The 20,678-nt window shown below is 48.3% G+C and overlaps 1 protein-coding gene and 1 long non-coding RNA gene across 5 annotated transcripts in view; both read right to left on the bottom strand.

The window, feature by feature from the left end:
• Positions 1-1,269: 1,269 nt before the first annotated feature.
• Positions 1,270-4,452, bottom strand: LOC122691983. The gene is made up of 3 exons (XR_006340554.1): positions 3,297-4,452; positions 2,508-2,597; positions 1,270-1,923 (listed from the first exon to the last, which is right to left on the bottom strand). It is a non-coding gene; the product is annotated as an uncharacterized LOC122691983 (long non-coding RNA).
• A 2,210-nt stretch (positions 4,453-6,662) lies between these two features.
• The window catches only part of GARRE1 (granule associated Rac and RHOG effector 1), an 82,202-nt gene continuing 68,186 nt past the window's right edge, over positions 6,663-20,678 (bottom strand). For all 4 annotated transcript variants that reach the window (XM_043899105.1, XM_043899104.1, XM_043899103.1 and 1 more), the window contains 6 exons: positions 18,600-18,725; positions 16,439-17,472; positions 12,812-12,977; positions 11,949-12,086; positions 9,734-9,812; positions 6,663-9,243 (listed from right to left, as the gene is read on the bottom strand). In XM_043899105.1, coding sequence (XP_043755040.1) covers positions 8,935-9,243; positions 9,734-9,812; positions 11,949-12,086; positions 12,812-12,977; positions 16,439-17,472; positions 18,600-18,725 — 1,852 coding nt within the window. In that variant the 3' untranslated portion in view covers positions 6,663-8,934. The remainder of the gene's footprint in view (positions 9,244-9,733; positions 9,813-11,948; positions 12,087-12,811; positions 12,978-16,438; positions 17,473-18,599; positions 18,726-20,678) is intronic.

Below are 20,678 nucleotides of genomic sequence, written 5' to 3'. Positions count from 1 at the left end.
GCAAAGGATCAGACCAACAATTCAGTAGGCATGAAAGTAAGGACAACAGATAGGATGCTACAGCAAGAATGCAGACCAGGAATGAAGGTGTCAAGGTAGGAGGAGTTGGGCCTGGTGATCTATATATATGGAGTGAAGAATTAAGAGAAAGAAAAAGAACAGTCAATGATAACATCTGTTTTTTTACCCAAATTCCTGGAAAAAATGGAATTGCCATTGCATCTTGGAGAAATGCCAGTTTTAGGGGAAAGATCATTATCTTGTTTTTGACAAGTTTTAAAAACCTATCAGACATCTAAGTGGAGGTGTTGGGTGTTCATGTCTGGAGAATGAGGGGGGATGGTTCAGGCAAGAGGAAAAACTTGGGAGTCATGAGTGAATAGATAGCATTTGAAGTCATGAGCCTAGAGGAGAGTGTGGGTAAGACAGAGTCAATGTAGTCAGAGAGAAGAGGTCCAAGGACTGTGCACTCAAATTGAGCTTCTCCATCGCCCAGTTCCCCCAGAAATGCCATCCATCCAGGAGTGGCCATGTCCTGCTGCAGTCCTAGGCTTAGCTCTTCCTCTGACCTACCTCCCAGTACCATGCTGTCACTGCCACTTCTGGCCCAGAATTATTTGAGTTCCTAAAGATAAAGAAGGAAAAGAGAGAGGGGTCAGAGATTGAAGAGATGGTCATAGGACTTTGCAGGGAACAGCCTTGCCACATGGCCCTTATTTGTTCAGAGTTTTGGGTCATCTGTCAACTCTGAGGTTTAAATGGGCTTCCCATATCCAGCAGAACCCTGACAGTGCTGAAAACATCTGTTCCACTAGATTCTGAGAAACCCTCCAATCACAGAGTTCCCATCCAAGCAGCTATCTGCACAGAACAGCACTCTCAACCCTCAATCCTGTTTCAGAACAGAACTCCATCCAACAGGAAGGCCAGTCTCAGTAGCTATTACCTATAACATCCACTTGCTATGATTCCTTTGATGACTCTCGACAGTAGGAGCCACGGCCTCCCTTCTTCTCAAGCAGACTCTTTTCAGTGATCACAGGAGACGTCTGTTTACCTGTCGTCTTGATCCAGAGCCACTGCCTCTCACCCTTCGGTTTCTTCCTCTGCCTCCTTGACTGAATCAGAGATGAACATATGACTTAAGCCAGAGATGAACACATGACCTAAGTAGTCAGAGGTGAAAGTCACTCAGTCGTGTCCGGCTGTCTGCAATTCTGTGACTGTAGCCCGCCAGGCTCCTCTGTCCATGGGATTCTGCAGGCAAGAATACTGGAGTGGGTAGCCATTCCCTTCTCCAGGTGATCTTCTTAACCCAGGGATTGAACCTGGGTCTCCCACATTGCAGGCAGATTCTTTACCATCTGAGCCACCAGGGAAGCCCAAGACAGCCAAACAGGGACCCAAAGCCAGTAGGAAAAACTCAAGTTTTTTTGTAGTGTTAAGCTGCCTGTCAGAAAGAACAGACCATGAAGAGAACGACCTCCAGAGAGATGGCAGAGTGAATCCCATCACCCAAGTTCCTGGGGCCAGGCCAACTCGGTCCGCAGCTGCAGCATGAACCACTGATTTCCCCTCATCTTGATGTTGTTCTGAGCTAAGCTGTCATTTACAACTCCCAATCTTTCCAAAGATTTTATGGGTGTTCACCTGCCCCCTGCCACACTATCTTCCCCAATGTCTACTTTCATCTACCTGAAACCCACAGGAGCAGCTTAGGTCCTAAAGATGAAGGAGGCAAGGCCTCCAATGATTACCTTTTTAAAGGTTTCATCTTCTTTTTAACATTCGCTAGTGTACACCTCCAGCAGTTTGGCCTCTGTGATTCCCAGCAGCTTCAGTTATTCCAGATTTCCCACCAATTCTCAGATCTCCCCGTAATATTTTAACATTGTACGTCGAAATTCCAGTTATGTGGATTCTCTATATTAGCAGGAAAGTATGGTTACTTTCCTACTCCTGCTAGTTTACTGCATGCAGAGCTCTGTGCTAAATTCTGCCACATAACCCTCATAGCACCCCATAAGGGATATCCCATTATCCTCTCCACATAACAGACAAGCTAAGAAATCTGAAAATAGCCATTCTGCTCAACTAAGAAGAGAATCAAAAAAAAAAATCAAAAAAAAAAGAAGAGAATCAGTTCAAGGTTGCCCCAGTCTTGAACCCTGTTCTTAATCACAACCCTGCCCTGGTTCTGTCCTAGGCCACTTCCTGACTCTTCAGCCTTGGGAAAAGGGTACAGGGAACGAGGAGGAGCAGGCAATTCTTTCAGGCCCTCTCCATCACCCCTCCCCCCCGCCACCCTTCTCTTTGAACATCAGTTAAGCCTTTAAATCTGACAGGGTAGAATTTTACAAGTGGAAATGGCCAAGAATGACATTTCCAAAGGCAAGGACAGCAGCATAGGCAAAGGCAGAGAGGTAGGAGAACACAACCACTGGATCAACACTGCTCCCCTTGGGTTGGATCTGAGCCCCTGAGTAGGGCAGCAGAGAGGTTCTTACCAGGAAAGGAGCAGCCGGGGCGGTGGGTGATCAGACACTGGGATGTGGAGGGTAGCCTCTCTAATCAAACCTTGGGGAGTGGGATGAGGTCTGCAGTTTAGAAAAATATTAAGGTAATTTTATATTTATAATGATAAAGTGGCTTCCCTCATAACTCAGTTGGCAAAGAATCTGCCTGCAATGCAGGAGACCTGGGTTTGATTCCTGGGTCGGGAAGATCCCCTGGAGAAGGAAATGGCAACCCACTCCAGTATTCTTGCCTGCAGAATCCTATGGACAGAGGAGCCTGGTGGACTACAGCCCATGGGTTAAGAGTCGGACACGACTTAGTGACTAAACCATATACTGATAGAAGTTAAACCTGTTTTCTACCACCATCCCCACAATCGGCTCCACATGCTGAGCCAAGCCCTGTCTGCAAACCGCACAGTACCAGTGTTCAGAAGTGGCTCTCTCAGAGGGTTCTATGCATCCAGACCTGGGGCTGACAACCTCCATCCAAAGAAAACCTGGCTCTCAAAGTTCAATAGACCGTTCCAGTGCCAGGCCCTTTCAAGTGCCCTTGGCAAAATGCTAGGAACCGAGAGAGAGGGCTGGATGAAAGGGTGGACCTAAGTCAGGCCTCTATTCAGGGCCGTTGGACAGGAGTCTGGCAGGGCATGGAGACCAGATCACCAGGACAAGGGCAAAGGGTAGCAGCAGTTCTAGGGCTCGAATTTGAAGGAGGTCGGGTGTGGGGCTATACACGCCGATGGATTTTCGCGAGCTGCTCCGAGGAGGCGCACCCACCGAGGATGCTGAGTCACGGTGACCTGGAAAGGGTGTGGAGTCGCGGTTCTCAGGAACTCCGCGAATCCCCCGGCACCCGCCACGCTCTCCAGAGGGGCGGTGCGCACCCGTCTAAGCACTGGGAAGGCGGGACCAGCGTAGGTAGCGAGCGGGCGGGGAGCGCACGCGTCTGCGTGTGGGCGCGCACGTCCGGGGGTGCACGTGTGCGCATGTCCCCGCTCTCAGACAGGCGCCGGCTCCTGACCGGTGAACTTGCACACGCCTCTGCCCGCACGTCTGGGATGGACATATGCGCGAAAGTGCGCAGACTCCGGGTCGGGGCGGACTGCGCGTGCGCAGGCTAAGAGAAACCCGGAAGGCGGAGTCAGCGCCGCCAGGAGGCTCGAAGCTTGTGTTGCGTGCTCGCGGTGATCGCCTGCTCAGCTGAGTTGTGTCGCTTCGGAAAGTCGCCAGATTTTCCTCATGAATCCAGTTACGTCTTTAAAAAAAAATTTCCCCTCCGCACATGGGCGTGGGTTTTCACCCTGAGAAAACTCTGTACTTGGTAAAAAGCTAAACAGCCCTTCCTTGCGGCTCTAGTACAAACCCTGGTCATTGCGTATTCTTTTAGCCCGATGTGAAAACCGATTCAAGTCTAGCTCTGTGTTTTGGCTTTGTATTAGAATTCGCCTCTGGCCTTAGCAGCACCTCATTTCGTGTGTATTATCGGGAGTTGCTTCGCGCTGTTCTGCACCCTGCACTTGTGGCCCTGAACAAGACTTGCTCCTTGCTCTACTGTGGCTTTGATTCTGGTGAGAGGGACATGCGCAAAGACACATAGCGGAGTACTAAACAAGGCCGGGTAGAGGCTGAGCTCTGGCCGGACAGAACTGATGGAAAGGCCCAGGCACGTGGGCACTGTGGGTAGGCTTCCTCGAGGTAGCAGGGGTGTACAGGAGACGTTAGGCCTCAGAAGGAAAGGCAAGAGATAGGGAGGACCAGGTTGATGGCAGTGGAGATGTAAGAACTTGGTGGAATTGAAATATGCTTGCAGAAGCACTTGTGCTGTGCTGTGCTTAGTCGCTCAGTCGTGTCCGACTGAACTCTGTAACCCTATAGACTGTAGTCCTCCACACTCCTCTGTCCGTGGAATTCTCCAGGCAAGAATATTGGAGTGGGTTGCCATGCCCTCTTCCAGGGGAATCTGCTCTATCCAGGAATTGAACCGGAGTCTCCTGCATTGCAGGCGGATTCTTTACTGTCCAAGCCACCAGGGAAGCCTGAGAATACTGGAGTGGATAGCATATCCCTTTCCAGGGGAATTTCCCGACCCAGGATTCGAAATGGAGTCTCCTGCATTGCAGGCGAATTCTTTACCAGCTGAACTACCCGGGAAGACCACAGTAGCACTTGTGGGAGTTGCTAATTAAGTGAAAGAGGAGAGTAAAGAACATCAAAAGTGTCTTCTAGGATTTCTGCCTGAGCATTGAGTGCTTGAATATGGATCTCTTACCAAGAATGGGAAAGAGGGAGTTGTCTTCCCTAAAAGACGGAGTTTATGGGCAGAGACTTCATTTTATATGCAGCCTGGCTCCTATACTAGCAAGGAGCCTGACAATAGGAAATGTTGAAATGAATATGACACTCGTGAAACAATCCTTCCTCCTCACCTAGGCCCAAATACAGTCCCCCTCACAGACAAGCAGAGGCCTGGGCCCAGCCAGCCAACCCCTGTGGATCCTAAGGCCATCTGTTTGTGTTACTTCCAAGAGCCGGGCCCCAGAGGCTCCTCAGACTCCCAGGCCCATGTGGTTGAGACCCTGACAGTCACTTGTCCACATGCATGTCTTTTTGGGAATCAAGGAGCTGACCTTTGGCAGGGTTTATTTCTTGTCTCCGCATGAGGAAGCAGATCGTGAGAGGGGTCACACAGTGGGCCGTCCTTTCCCAGCACCATGGCTGGGATGCAGAGTTTCAGCTATACTCCCAGAGCTGGATGCCCACTCTCCCAGGAACCCCAGATGGAAAAGGAGGGTCACCAGCCTCATAAGGACCTGCCTGTGTGTCCTCCTCCATTTCTCAGCTGAGCCAAAGCCCCCAGGGACCTTCTTGAGGCTCTGGTGAACATCTGTCTGCTTCCATCCCCACCCACTCAGGACGGAGCTGGGTTTACAGGACTCCTGTCTCCACCACGGTTGTCAATTAGAAGTCAGTGAACAGGACCATCTGCGTGGGTGCTAAGTCACTTCAGTTGTGGCTGACTCTTTGTGACCCTCTGTAGCCCTCCAGGCTCCTCTGTCTATGGGATTCTCCAGGCAAGAATATGGGCTTCCCAGTTGGTGCTAGTGGTAAAGAACCCGCCTGCCAATGCAGGAGATGTAAGAGATGCAAATTCAATCCCTGGGTCAGGAAGATCCCCTGGAGGGGGGCACAGCAACCCCATTCCAGTGTTCTTGTCTGGAGAACAGCACTGGGTACTAATGTTAAATAGGAACACATATGAATAAAGTGTGTTCACACTTCAAACACTTTATAAAATGTGTACATTTTGTTATAAATGTTTAACATTTAAATGTTCTGGCTAGCATTTTATTATGAATTTTCAGTGTCTTCCTTAGCAATACTCATACAACATGGCTGTTACTAAGTAACCTCGTCCTGAGGTGTATTTGTCCCCATGCTCAGCTTCTGGGAGTCTCAGCAGAAAGAAGCCAGAGTGGTACTTGTGTACTGGTAGGTTATATATTTATACTCATTTACTCCATTTTCTTAAGTTCATGGAAAAAGTTTCAATCAAATGCTGTCTTGCTGTAAGTGAAAATGAGTTGAAACTCCCCTGTAACTCCCCCTCCTTTTGGTTCCCACTTTACAATCTTTCCTTCTCCACAGCAGAATGGCGCCATCCAGTGTGACTAGTCCTTCTTGTACCTATGAGGGAGGGTCTGCCACATGGAGGGTCCCTGGCGGAGTGAGGGGGGAGCTCATCCTTGGGTCTGCCTCTTGGAAAGGCTGGCTGAGCAGCTCACAAGTGCCCACACTTGGTGGAATGTGTGTTGGCAGACCACAACCCAAGGAGAGTCCGCATTCTTCAGGTGGCCTCCTTCACCACAACAGTGGCTCTGACCACAGAGAGGCTCTTCCAGCTTTGGCCTCAGGGAAGCCAACAGGAGAGATGTGGTAGGTTGTCCCACTTTCTGTACGCCAGCACCACCCCCCGTGTCCCAGCTTATCCTAATACCCCCAGAGGTATTACCCTTGCAAGGGCTCAGAGTCAGAGGACAGGCTGACCTAAAAACCTATTCGTGTGCAGCTTTTCAAAGTAATGAATCAGACAGGGCTTCTGACATGATTATCTGCTGCAGTTCATTTTAGACAGAGATCCGAAAATTATTAAAGGTATATTTTAATAAAGCCAATAGTTATTTTACTTATAGGAGCTTTAAAAGTAAGATACAAAATGTAGAGTTCCAGTTTGGAAGCGTTGTAACTAGTCACACGAGCAAGGCAGCCACGCCTGGCCACACAAAGGACACACACACACACACACACGCACACACATGCGCTTCGGCGAGACCCCTCTGCCGAGCGCAGCACCTGGAATTACCAGTGTTCAGAGGAAGGCGGTGCTGAGAACACAGCACCCACAAGGAGACTACACAAACAGCTTCACACAGTCTCACAGCCCATGGAGACGCAATTACAAAATGTCTTCCTTAATCGAGAAAAACAGACTGGAAAGTGACAGTTAGCAATGTTGATGTCACCTGCGCTGGAGCATAAAGGACTGACCTCTGTCCAGGGTGAGGTCTTTGGGGAGGCACTATTAAAACAAGGGTACTTCAGTATAATAGAACTCGAAACACAGGGTACTGGAGACACATTACTGAAGGAAAGAAGAAAACCATCTTACAAGTAAACAGCCACAGACAACTTCAACGGACGTTAGTGCACACACTGACGGCTAACACGGACAAGAGCCACGCAGGGTTGGTGCAAAGCACGAGCCTGAAAAGTCTATGTACAAAATAGTTCTCTGTAAACACGGTGAGGTGAATGTTCAGAACCCACGGCGAAAGGATCATGACTACAGGCAGCACTGACATCCCCACTCAGCACAGAAGACAACACCCGAGGCCTGGAGACAGCCTGGCACCACAGTACTAAAGATTCAGACGGCTGGGCTCAGACACCCTAAGGGTCCTCTATAATTAGTGTGTCTACATACATATATATATATATATTCTTTTTGGTATTTTTAAATATAAATTTACCTATATTCATAGAAAAATGAGAACATAACTGTGTTATTACAATCTTTGCTGGAAAAGCTTATATGGAGTTAGAAAGAATAAACCATTTATTAGTAGTTAACATATATTAAAATGGTTTAATGATTTAAGAAAATATAAAAAAAAATATTAATACTGTCAAACTTTCATACCAGAAAATATTATGGATTTTTCTCAATTAGACTTTTTCAAAGATGAAATATGAAAAATTTAAATAAGTTTTATATAAAGAACTTCTGTAACCTCAATTAATATACAGTGGAATATGTCTAGTCTATATAGATATATTTATTATTTCTCAATTTAAGCACCATTCAATTCTTCTGGATCCATTCTGGCTGGAAAAATATCCCTAAATCCACAGGATGTTATCTATTTAACAGCACATGTTAACTGAAAATGAGGTGGTTTATTTTTTTCTTTAAAGAAAAACTTTTAAATTAATTCCTATCTACATCTTAATTGGTTTGTCTTGAGCCAGCTCACAATGTTACTGCAATTTCAAGTGTCTCTCTGCAGCCCCCCTGACCACACCCTCACGCTCTGAAACCTATCTAAGCCTCTGGCCGTGTGTGGAAAGATATGAGGGCAGAAGGTGTAGCTGTATCCCGCACGCGGACAGCAGCCAGCAGGCTCATCTCCACGCACCATCAGGGCTATGATCCTGCTTTTGTAAATCCGGTAAAGGTCACACCCCTTGGGTGCTGCTGGGGGTGGCGAGGGGCTGTCCATCTACAGAAAACCCAGGTGATTGCTTCTCATCACAAATATGCTATCCTTTGCCCAGTTCGTAGAAGCTTAAATATAGTGTTGAAAAACCTCCAGCCACTCTATTTGTTATCTTAAAATATTCAATGCATTTTAGGCAGGAGATATTTTAACTAAAAACCTATATGAAAAATAGCTATAAAATACAGTGATTGGTGTGGTCATCACTCAACGTGTTAAGGAGGGAAAGGGAAGGTTTCAGAAGAATGGTCAGTTTTGCTCTCAGCCTTCAGCCCCAACGCCTTCCCAACACATGCAGTGGGGTCTACAAACTTGAGAGCTGTGTTTCTCAAAGTGTGGCCAGTGGCCCACCTGCATCAGAATCACCAGAGGTGCTTATCAAACTCGAAGATCCCCCAGCACCTCCCTGAGGAGGGTCAGAAAACTCCATCTTCATCTGGCCCTCCAGGTGTCTGATGCCTCCAGAGTTTTGAGAAGCCAGGCCTTAAAGGCTTGGAGCTGCCAACCACCTCCATCCCCAAGGATCCCTGCCTGGGACAGGGGTGCACTGGTCCTCTGGGGGGGTTGCTGCCAGCCAGTCAGCCCTGGGCTGGGGCCCCTGTCCCCAAAAGCTCTGGGCGGGCGGGCAGGCAGGCCCGGGGTCAGTACTGGGGCAGGTAGGCCGGTCTGCGCTCAGCCTTCCCAGGGAAGGCCTTGAAGCCCTTGGGGGCTGCCTTGTGTGCTGGTGGGGGCGGGGGCTGCGGCGGGGGCTGCACGTAGGTGAAGGAGGCAGCGCTGCAGTCGCTGGTGGCGGCCCACACCGGGGACTGCAGCATCTGCATGGTGTCGCTCCACTGGCTGCCGGGGCTGGCGACTGCATAGAGAGGTGCACTTGGGCCAGGCAGGGTGCTGGGCAGCGGGGAAGGGTGCTGCCAGGGGGCTTTGGGCGGCCACGTTTTGGTTTTGTTATCCTGAGAGACAGAAGAGGGTACTTAGTGGCATTTCTGGCAATTCATCCTCCTTTCCCACCTCCCCCAGCTCCAGTCCTCATTCCCACTGAGGAAACAGGGTGCAGCTCCAGCCCTCCCCGCAGCCCTGGAGCAACAGGTCCAGCAGAGCGTGCGACCACAGACGTGCTCTGTCCGCGCCATCCAGCACAGCGGCTGCACACCGCACGTGGCGGGTGCAACTGAGGAGCTCAATCTTCACATTTAAGTAATTTCAACTTAAGTAGCCACATGGGCTGATGGCCATCATACTGGACAGCACAGCCCCAGAACTTCCTCTGCACGTGGCTCTTGAGTCTGCTGAGATGGCTGACCATTTAGATAAAAACCACAGGAAGAGAGTTGTTCACCACCAAAAACCCCACACAACTCTTAAAATTTAAGGGTTTGGAACCTTGCCCATGGTCTGTACCCATGAAGCCAGCCCTCTGTGGCCAGAGCAGGGCCCACATACCTGGTTCACGTCCTCTACTGCGGTGAGAAGAGGCGGGGAGGGCAGCGTGCTGGTCTCCTGCTCACCGCTGCTGTGCTTCCTGAAAGAACCCAGAGCTCAGTGCCGTGGCTGCCTGCCAGCCACCCGGCTTCCCTCCAGGGCACACCTAGCTGCTTGGTGTGGGTCTCTAGGCACTGGTTCTAGGTGGGGAGGCCCTGGGCCCGCTGCATGCAGGGGGCAAAGGTGGGGGCCATCATGGTGTGGTGCCTTTCCGGAGGCCACGACAGGGCTGGGCTAGGGGTGGGGGGTGGCGGGCATGAGCTGAGGTGGTGACTAGCTGAACCTCTAGTCAGCCTCTCTAATTTCCAGTCTTCACTTCTCCTCAAGGCTCAGTCCCACTCCTCCTGCAGTCCTCCACATCAGGGTCCATGACACCCCCCTTTCACACAGATGCTCAGGCCAAAAACCTGCATCTCAACCTTGATTCTTCTCTCTCCCACATACCCCACTGCCACTTCATCCATCATTTTGTTCAGCTTTCTGCTCATCAGAAGCCTCCCTGACTCTCATTTGGAACACAGGAAATCCAGCTGTCCCCTGCATTCTCTGCCCTCATACCCTGCTTTATTTTTCTTTATAGAACCTCATCCAAACCAACATATTGGATTTTTTATCAGCCTTCCTTCAGTAGAATATCAGTTTCATGAAGAAGGGGACTTTGATTTGTTTGCTGCTCTACCACCAGTGCCTGGTACATGACAGGAGCTACTGAACAAATGAAGGTGTCCCTCCCCCACCCAAATTCATATGTCAAAGCCCCAACTCCCAGTACCTCAGAGTGTGACTGCATTTAGAGATAAGTTGTTTAAACAACTAAGTTAAAATGAAGTCATTAGGGTGGGCTCCAATCCAACATGACTGGTGTCCTTATAAGAAAAGAAGATTAGGACAGAGAAGTACAGAGGGAAGACCATGTAAGACACAGGGGAAAGAGGGCCAGCTGCAAGACAAGGAGAGAGGCCTCAGAAGAAAGCAACATTGCTGACACCTTGATCTCAGACTTCTGGCCTCCAAAACTAGGAGAAAAATCCTTGCTGTTAAATAATTCCCTAGTCTGTTGTTCTTTGATATGACAGCCCTAGTAAACAAACACAGTGTTTCTGAGAATTAAGTGAGGAAATGTACGCGAATGCCAAGCCCAGGGCCTGGCATGAGGATGCACCCCAGCCTGGATCAGCGACCACTGTCATCACCACAGTGACTCCTGTGCATCCTAGGCTGCGTGACTCAGGTGCCCTCCCATCTTCACCTACCTGCTCCTCCGCTTATCCGATGGACCCTGGTCCTATCACATGAGGGTGTGACTCCTGACACCCAGGCGGCCCCGCATGCTTTCTACTCCTGCTCATGTCCTTGCCACCGGGCAGGTCTCTGCTTCCTCACACCCACAACAGTCTCTCCATTTCTTTCTAAACAAATTCTTATCTTATTTCAGGGTCCGTTTTCATTTTTGTGACTACTTTTGAAAACTTATAATGCCTTTGGTGGCTCAGATGGTAGAGAATCTGCCTGCAATGCAGGAGAACCAGGTTTGATCCCTGGGCCAGGAAGATCCCCTGGAGAAGGGAATGGCAACCCACTCCAGTATTCTTGCCTGGAGAATTCCATGGACAGAGGAGCCTGAAGAGCTTCAGTCCATGGGGTCACAAAGAGTTGGACACGACTGAGCAACTAACACTCACTTGAAAACTTTAGCTCCCAATATACCCTGCACCTGTTTTTTTTCAGCTTTGAAATACCATTCAGAGGTTACTTTTATCCAGTTCCACGTTTGATGAAGAAACTGAGGGTAAGAGAGGGCCAGACCCATGTTTGGAGTTGCAAAGCCTGTTGGTGAGTTGATCAGAATTTTTGTCCTGGTCCTGCTCCTCCCATGGAAAGGGCTGTCCCCTATAAGGCGCAGACCAGCCTCAGCAGACCCTATTCTCCATAATACTCCCTAGCCTGTCATACGGGTATTTGGGGCTACCACGAGCATGAGACTGTTCTCCCAGTAAAAACTCAACCCAACTTTACATCACCACCCAAGCTTCAGCAGGACAGTACTGGAAGAGGTCCTCTGCCTCTCTCAGCGTGGGTACACAGAAGCAATGGAGCTACTGAGCTTTGTAGAGGAATAAGCTGTGGATCACATTCATGCACCCCTCTGTTCTTTGTTTTAAAGATTTCTTCATACCTTCTCTGCTTGACAGCAGCAACGAGGTCAGGCCCTGAAAACATGGAGAACAAGCTGTCCCCATTGGCAGAGGATGTCTCATCACTCGAGCTGGCTGAGTCTCCCTGAGCCCCCGCCCAGCCGCTGTGCAGGCCATCCCTGAAAGCCAAAGAGAGAAGCTGGTCCCAGGCCTCAGGCAGCCAGCCTGGACCCCGGCTGGACAGCCTGAGGCCAGGCCCACCCCCACCCCCACCCCAGCCCTAAGGGAACATTCTTTCCCCTGCTCTTATCTCACAACCCAACAGTGGTCCCTTGTCTCTCTCCTTCCTCTAAAAATGTCTCAGAAGCTGTGGTGTATATATGCAATTCATGTTTGAGAAAACAAAAAGCTGAGATGGTCTTTAGCTGTGCAGAGTTATTGATCAGGGAGCAATAAGAGGTGTTAAAAAAAAAAATCACTCCCCCAAAGGTCTTTATGATGAAAATCCCCAGTTCTCTCAATACATCAGAATCTGAACTGTACACCTTTGCTTTTTTTTTGTAGGCTACAAGGATCACATTCCATAAATAACACAGGCTTCATCACCATACTCATTTCAGCTAAAGACTGTGTTAAACATGCAATTATGTCCCAAACACCACCAAATAAGATCTTTGTCCACGGAAGAAGAGCCTGTCTCAGAAATCATCAATTCATACCAATGGTGAATGCACAGGGACACCACATGCTACTTGGCTTCCTATAGTCTGACCTCTAAGATCCGACCATGTGCCATTTTCTCACGTGGGGGCCTACAAATGAATGGCCTGGTAAGAGTATACCAAGGTCCCCTGCAGAACACCCAGACCCCAAACTCAACTTCCCACCCACACCCAGCACTCACCCTTCTGCAAAGAACTCTGGGAAAGGCCAGGTTCGATGGGCATCATCCATGGGTGGCCAGTGGCCCCGGGGATTGCCTGGGCGGCGACCATGTTGGACTTGCCGTTTCTGCTGCATTGCTTGGCTCACTCCTGCCACATAGCGTGCAAACTCGGGATCTGAACCCACTGTGTTAAGACAGAGGAATAAACAGGGTTGGGGGCCCAAAGTGGCCTCTTGTTTCCTTCCCTACCTTCTGAGGGTGTCCTGTTGACACACACAATGACAAGTGGTGAGGGGCCGCCAGGCATGCGGCCCAGAGTGGGCTATAGAATTTGCTCAGAAGCCTACTGTGGTGAGATGGGGCTTTCAGCACACAGGTCTGAAGATGGGGAATGGTGTGTGCATAGGGACTGTGGGAAGGGGTGTGCCTAGGGCAGGGCAAGCTGAATGTGCACAAAGTCAGAGAACAAAAAGGTCTGCTTTAGCCAAGGCTAAATTTGAAAGACAAATACTAGTTACTTTAAAAATTTCCAATGTCTGGAGCTACATACTTAACAACTAAGAGGATCAGATGATGACTTCAACTAAAAGATAACCTGAAAGTTATCAAAGCATTAGGGTCAGCCAGATAGAGAATACCTGGTCTTCCCTCTTGGGCTCAAGTCTGATCCAATATTCTCCTGGATACTGAAGGCAGACCTGCTAATTCAGCCTGAAGATCATGAGTGATAGAGAGTAAGGTGAAATTTAAGAAAGTATGAAGAGGTGGATGGAAACATATTGGACAGAACTGAGTAAGGATGTGCAAGCCAGTACCAGTGGAAGAAAAACAGCACAGAAGACATTTAGACAAAGTCAAACAAAAAGACACAGTAGGAAAATGTCTGTAGTTCACAAACTGAATATGACTCATGAGTGAATACTTTCCAGCTTCAAGGTGGGAGATAGACCAGGGCTCAAGCCTCAGGTTGCTCTCTCCGGGCGCCGCCATGTGTGCACTGCACGATGGCCACAAGGGGGCGCGCAGGGGCTGCGTGCGCCTGGGCCAGAGGCGGCACTCGGTTCTAGCTGCCCCCGCGCCTGAAAGGGCGCCTTCTGGAATTCATCCTTCCAAAATGCCCTTACCTTGCAAAAAGAGCCACGTAGACCTTACGCCAATGGGGTGGCATCTGGAGGAAGCTACATGAAGGACTTGAAGGTAAGAAAGGGATATCCAGAAGGAAAAGCTAGTAGGATTCCTAGGTTAATGACATACAGGCTGTTTGGGCCCCCGTAGAGATTAAAGATGATAAAGTTCTGCCAAACACCATTAATACTCTGGATTTAATTACGCGACTGTCAAAAAATGTACAGACTGTTTCTCAGCGATTGAGAAAATGTGCCACACCAGCCCCCACTGGTGGTGGCTGGAGGGGCTTGCTCCTCCACAGCAGGGTGGAACCATCAGACCTTCCCCTAGGTGGGGGCCCCACATCCACCCACACAAGGGGAGCAAGAACAAAAGAGCTCAGGCAGCGGTATGAGGAATTCTGAGAAGACATAAGAAAAAATTTCTTTCCTTTAATTTTAGATAATGCTGGGTTCACGTGGTAGGCAATCTCTTCTGGTGGTTATTTTTCACTTCCATATAAAATTTGCTAAATTAGAGTAAAAAGTAATCAATTTATATATATTTATCTTGTATCTTGTATGCGGCATTTGGGGTCTAGTTCCCTGACCAGGGATCAAACCCGTACCCCTTGCACTGGAAGCTCGGAGTCTTAGCCACTGGATCACCAGGGAAGTCCCAAGAGACGTGCTTTTTTTAATGTCTCTTCTCTAACGCATATTATACCACTTCTTTTCTTTGTTTTTGTCTTGCTACATTTGCCAGAAAGTTCAAGACAAAGTCACATGGTATTGGTAGTATCATTTGCCACACTGTTTGGGACTTGATTTAACTGGAATGATTTTGTTTTACTGTACAAAGTACTACTTGCTACTGGCTATTGGTAGATAATCTTTTTCATATTCAAGACATTTCCTTCTATTCATGTTTTGAGTTCACTTAAGAACTGCTTGTGTCTTCTACCAAATGTCTTGATGGCATTTTCTGCTGTAAGAGTTTTTCTCATTTACTGGGTGAAATAACAGATTACTGTACAGGAGCTGAATTCCTTAGACTGAACTACCTTATACTACTGAAGTGAACCAGATATAACTACTTTGATATACTGCTACATATTCTTGCATCTACATTCATAAAAAGTTATGTTTTTACAGTAAAATCATGTTGGCTTCATAACTCCCTTTCTGATCTCTTTTCCTGGAATAGACTGGACAGGTTTTCCACTACTTGGTGCAATTCTGATCATGTATATTTTGTTAGAAAAGATTCTATTTTCCATTCAGTTTTCTAGTATGGTGTCATCACATCATGTGATAATGTCTTAAAGTACTTTTTATTTTTTTAAATTATTTATTTATTTGGTCTTTGCTGCCGTGCAGGTTTTTTTCTAGTTGCAACAAATGAGGGCTACCCTCTAGCTGTGGTGCATGGTCTCTCACTGCGGAGGCTTCCCCTGATGCAGAGCACGGGGACTAACTACAGTGCGCAGGCTCCGTAGTTGGGCCCCCAGGCGTTAGAGCGCAGGCTCCGTAGTTGGGGCCCCCAGGCGTTAGAGCGCAGGCTCCGTAGTTGGGGCCCCCAGGCGTTAGAGCGCAGGCTCCGTAGTTGGGGCCCCCAGGCTTAGCTGCTCCCTGGCACGTGGGATCTTCCCAGATCAGGGAGTGAACCTGTGCCGCCTGCACTGGCGGATGGATTGTTTACCACTGAACCACCAGGGAAACCCTTAAAGTTCTTTTAATCTCTCCTATATCTGTAGCTATCTTTCTCTTTCCTAATCTTGTTTTTCTTTGCTCTGTCTTAATCAGGATTGCAATAAATTGGTTTCTCTATTTTATTGGTTTTCTAAAGACCCTTCTTTTAGATTTATTTACAATGTTTACTATATTTTTCTTTCAAATTTATTTAGCTTCAGCTTTTATCCAGCTTTTATTTTGAAATTGAAGTATAGCTAATTTACAATATCATTTTAGTTTCAAGTGTAGAACAACTTTTATCCTTAACTCCTCCTCCTAGTTTATTTTTGTTTTGTTTCTAAATTCTTTTTCTAATATCCTAAGGTAACTCTGGGGAATTTTCACACTGTATAGGCCAGGAAAAGCCAAATTCTGTGAAGGTAGGAGGGTGCTTTACCACCTTTCACAGGTTCTAGAGTTTAGGCAAAAGAGAATCATGAAACAGGTTATGTGATTAGGAAAAAGCAGCCTGTGATGGGCCAGCCATTTGGCTGCCATGAATGGGGGAGCTCCAACTGGAGCCTCGTGACTGATGGGACTCTGAGTCACTCAGCTTCTCTCAGCCTCAGTTCTGTCCTCTACAAAGTAAGAAAATAGTTCCACTTACCTTCTCAGATTCATTCTAACCACTGCTTCCTCCCTTTGCTGGAGCTGCCCAATACTTGCCATCAGGCAGTGAGAAAGGGTCTTTAAAGGGGATTAAGTCACTGCCTCCCAGGAGGAAGGCCATGGCAGACAGGCCCTATAAAGTCCTTGGTGATACTATTTAAGTTAAAACCCCAAGGTGGGGAGGGGGTTCACATACCTGCAGGATCAAAAGGCAGAATCTCTCCCAACATCCCGAAGACTCCATCGCTTTGGTCACGGTTTGGCCAGGTGTTATTTCTAGGTCCCTGTGCCTTCTGTCCCAAAACCTCCGACATCACATCATCCAAACAGCTGCTCACCAGACCCAAGCTGTACAAGTCAGAACTGAGATCAGATATGCCAGGCCACTGGCCAAGGGGAGACAGACCAGCTCCGACGGGTTGCGCTGGCTGCTGGGATGAGCCGGGTACCCATTTCCCAGGGGCCCGGGGCTGGGGCGGGGGCTGCTGCGGTCCGACAGGTTGCAGCAGGTGTTGGTAGTACTGGACCTGGGGCTGCTGTTGCTTTGGGGACTGCTGCTGAGGTGCCAAGCCCGGCTGGGGTGTCAGAGGTGTGTGCGCTCCAGCCTGGGGTGGCCGCGGAGGCGGGGGCACTGGCAGTGACGGCTGCTGTGGCTGTAGGGCTCCTGCCTTCTGCTCAGTCACCATGGCGGTGGCGGCAGAGTTGCGCCGCGTCACCAGTGGGGAGCCCTGGTGTGACTGGCCCATGTTAAAGCCCGAGAGAAAATCGATCACCTCCTGCATTTCCTGATCGGTTGGCAAATTCATACCCTTCTCATCCTTGCCATCATCCCCTTGCAGGAAGTTGTCACGCCTCTCTAGGAGAAAACCGTTGGCCATTTGATTACTGGAATTCTGAGCTGACTGTGAAGGGTCTGCAGTTCTAGGGAAATTACCAATGTTCAAAATGCTTTGTAGCCTTGAGTCCATATTAGTGGGCATTTTGGCCTTCTCTTCCGAACACCCGGCTATGAAGATGTTTTTGGAAGGGGTATTTGGAATGGAGTAACTTGTGCTGCTGCTCGAGCTGGGACAGGAAGCTTTCTTGGTGAACCGGGAGGTCAGCTTGGAGAATGTCTTCTGCAGGCCACCTGAAGACTTGTTCCCATTCCCAGAAGGCAAGTCAGCCTGATTTCCAAAATCACAGATCTCCCTCTGAAGCTGGATCTGTATGCAGGGTAAAGCTTGTTCCCTATTGAAAGAGAAATGTGTTAAAAAAAAAAAAAAAGACAAATATACAAATTGGACAATAAAATGGGATTGCTTTGGTGTTCAAGAAAGACTTTAAGAATAAAAAGACCTCTTTGTTTGGAAATGGGTTCATTTATTTCATAAACACTCAAAAGTTTTAAGAGTACATAATTTAAGCACTTACTATCTATATTTATTATAAAACATCTACCATATCCGACTGAGCAACTAACACTTTCACTTTCACCGTGTCTAACACAGGGCCATGAAAACTACATTAGGATTCTGGCAGGAGGATTTTGAGTGAAACCCTCTGACGGCAACACAGGAGAGCAACGCACACCTAGGCTAGCGTGGGAGATGCATTTGGCAGAGGCTGGCTGTGTGCCTGGATGACAGGGGAGCCTGGCAGATCCAGCAGAGGGTCAAGAGACTAATCCACACAGCAGAGAGGGGTGAATGGGCAAGACCCAGGGACACTAGGCAGCACAGCTTGTCGTTGGAGGTAATTCACAGACAGTGCCAAGAACAGAGGGTTGTTACTTCCAAAGTGTTCTGGGCACTTTTTTCCAGTACTGAAAGAAAGTCCTAGAGATGAAAAGGGCATGGGGTGAGAGCTGGGCAGATGATGGCTGGAGTGACCCTGGTTAAAGCAACTCGCTGTTCTTGGCCTCTGTGTGCTCAGGAATGAAGACATGTGGAGGGCCTGTGACTAGATGTTCAAGGTCTCTACCAATTCTAAAGTTTATTCACAAACAGATAATCTTGCAACTGTCAGTGCTTTCAGATATAAATAAATTTCATGCAAGATATAAGTAAACTTTCTAAACACCTTTCTGCTCTGAGTTCATAGGGAGAATGTAAGCTTGGTTAAAATCCTCTTGATGGACTTAACTCTGAAATGATACAACAAATGAAGGCAAAAGTGTTCACAAACTGGGGAGTCTGGGTAAATAAAAGGCAATTCTCTGTTCTATTCCTGCAACTTTTCTGTAAGCTTGAAATTATTCCCAAATAACAAGTTGTCCCAAAGTTCCCCTTCTTGCCTTATTTACTCACATACTATGAGTGACATGAGCTCACATGACCCTCTAAGTGGTCACACTGCTCCTCGGCAGGGACACCCACCTCCCTGCCCTCCAGCGGGTGAGGTCCAGCACCGCCGTGTACAGCACGTCCACCAGGCCCAGCGTCTTCTCGGGATCTAGGCTTCTCTGCAGCAGGGACATGGTAGCAGGGTCTTCTTTCAGGCACCTAGGCACCAACCAAGTTGCATAAGTCTGGGCTGCCCTTCTCCGCAACGGGGTTCCAATTTTCAAGCAGGCCTTATACAAAAGGCCACAACTTTTGGCACCAAATAAAAATTTAGTAGTCATAAGAATATTTAAAGGATGATATGGCTAACACTGGGACTTGCTTCTCCACAATAGGAGGGGGAATCAATACAACCGGGCCTGGTGTCTCCGCAGATTTCTGTCTAGAATCTGTTTAGTAGGAAGAGAAGAGTTCAGTGCAGGGGTTGCCTTCCAGGTGTCATAATGCCCTTTCACTGTCCTACACTGGCTTCAGCCCTGACTTTCCTCCACACAGCAAGAGTGAGCCTCCTCTAGCACAAATCAGAACACACCACTCCCCTGTGCAAAACCCTCCAGTGGCATCCTATTGTGGCTGAAATAAACTCCAAACCCCTCACCACAGCCCTCCAGACTCTGTGACCCGGGCATCCTGCCTCTCTGGACACGATCCTCTTCACTGTCACCTCTCTTTACGGTGTCCCAACTACGAGGCTTCTCACATGCCCTGAATATGTTGGGTCTGCTCACATCTCAGGATCTCTGAGGCTGCTGCCTTTGCCTGAACTGCTCCCCTTTGAGAGCTGCCTTCCAGCTGGCATTCAGGTCCCCACTGCCCACCCGGGGCCAAGAGGCCTTTTCTGAGAGGGAGAAGCAGGAAGATGCTATCTATTACCGAGTGCTCTGGGGGCTAAGTGGTGCAAATAACACTTGCCGAAGCCATCCTAAGGAGGCAGTAGCACTCCCCAACGCGACTTTGGCTTGAGAAGAAATATATATGAGGATGTGAGCTGGTCAGTCTCAGAAACCCTGGAGAAAGCGAGCAACAAGGCAAGCTCTGCCAGCACCTGACCAGACCCTGGGCTCTCTCCAGGAGAGAATCCTGGCCAGTGTACCTGGCTGAGGTTCATGCACCTGATTCTCTCAGCCTAGAATCACTGACCACCAGGACACACTTGCTCTATGTTCTCAAGCCACCTTCTGCTTGTGATCTGGCTGGTCACATGTCCGCCCACTAGGTGAGCATTTTCTGGTCACACAGAAAGGAGTACTATGGTTTCTGGTGATACTAATAATTTCTTTATAAAAATCAATAGAATGGTATTTTTATGTTATTCATCAGTCTTGAGAACTGATCAGTAAAATCCCCTGAAGACACTAAACCTATTCTTTTTGACAAGTCACCCTGACTGGCTTAAAACCTTCTACCTGTTCTTAGATAAAACCCTAGTCCCCCAGGGACCCTGCAAGTCCTGGCTTCCACGACTCCTGTCTTCACCCCCACCCAGCATACCTCCAGTCACACCACCGCACTCCTCAGATCTCTCCATTTGCTGTTCCTTCTGCCTGTGATGCTTTCCCCATCTGCTCTCTGCGTGGCAGGCTCCTCTCAAATGTCACATCCTTAAAGAGACCCTTCATGACTGACCTCCTCATCCAAAACAGCTTCCTCCTGCCATCTCTACCTGTTATTCTCTAACAGATGACGTCATTCTACTCTTATTCCCCTCGTACGCTTGCCAGTGCTTGAACTTAACTCCTATGCTTATTAGCAGTCCCCTCCCCAACCCCCACGCCACTACAAAGCCAGCTCTATTAGGGGTAGGGACCCTGTCTGTCTTGCTCCTGATTTAATCCCCAGAGCCTAGAACAGTGTCTGTCACATATTCAGTACTCAGTAAATATTTGATCAAAGAAAGAATGGGTGAACAGCTTAAATATGACAGTTTAAAAATCTAAGTAAGATACTACTTTGCGGGGGGAAGAATCTAGATACTTCATTATACTAAAAGCAAAGAAAATAATAAACTCTTGACTAGTTTTGCTAATAATTTCATTTTCTCTAAGTTGGAGTAAAGCAACTACTTCTTTTTGAGTTCTTCTCAAAAAGCACAAGTTTTGTAACTTGAAACAA

This window comes from Cervus elaphus, chromosome 4 (assembly GCF_910594005.1).
Source record: "Cervus elaphus chromosome 4, mCerEla1.1, whole genome shotgun sequence".
Taxonomy (NCBI): domain Eukaryota; kingdom Metazoa; phylum Chordata; class Mammalia; order Artiodactyla; family Cervidae; genus Cervus; species Cervus elaphus.
The sequence above is the reverse complement of the archived record's forward strand: the minus strand, read 5'-3'. Positions and strand labels throughout refer to the sequence as shown.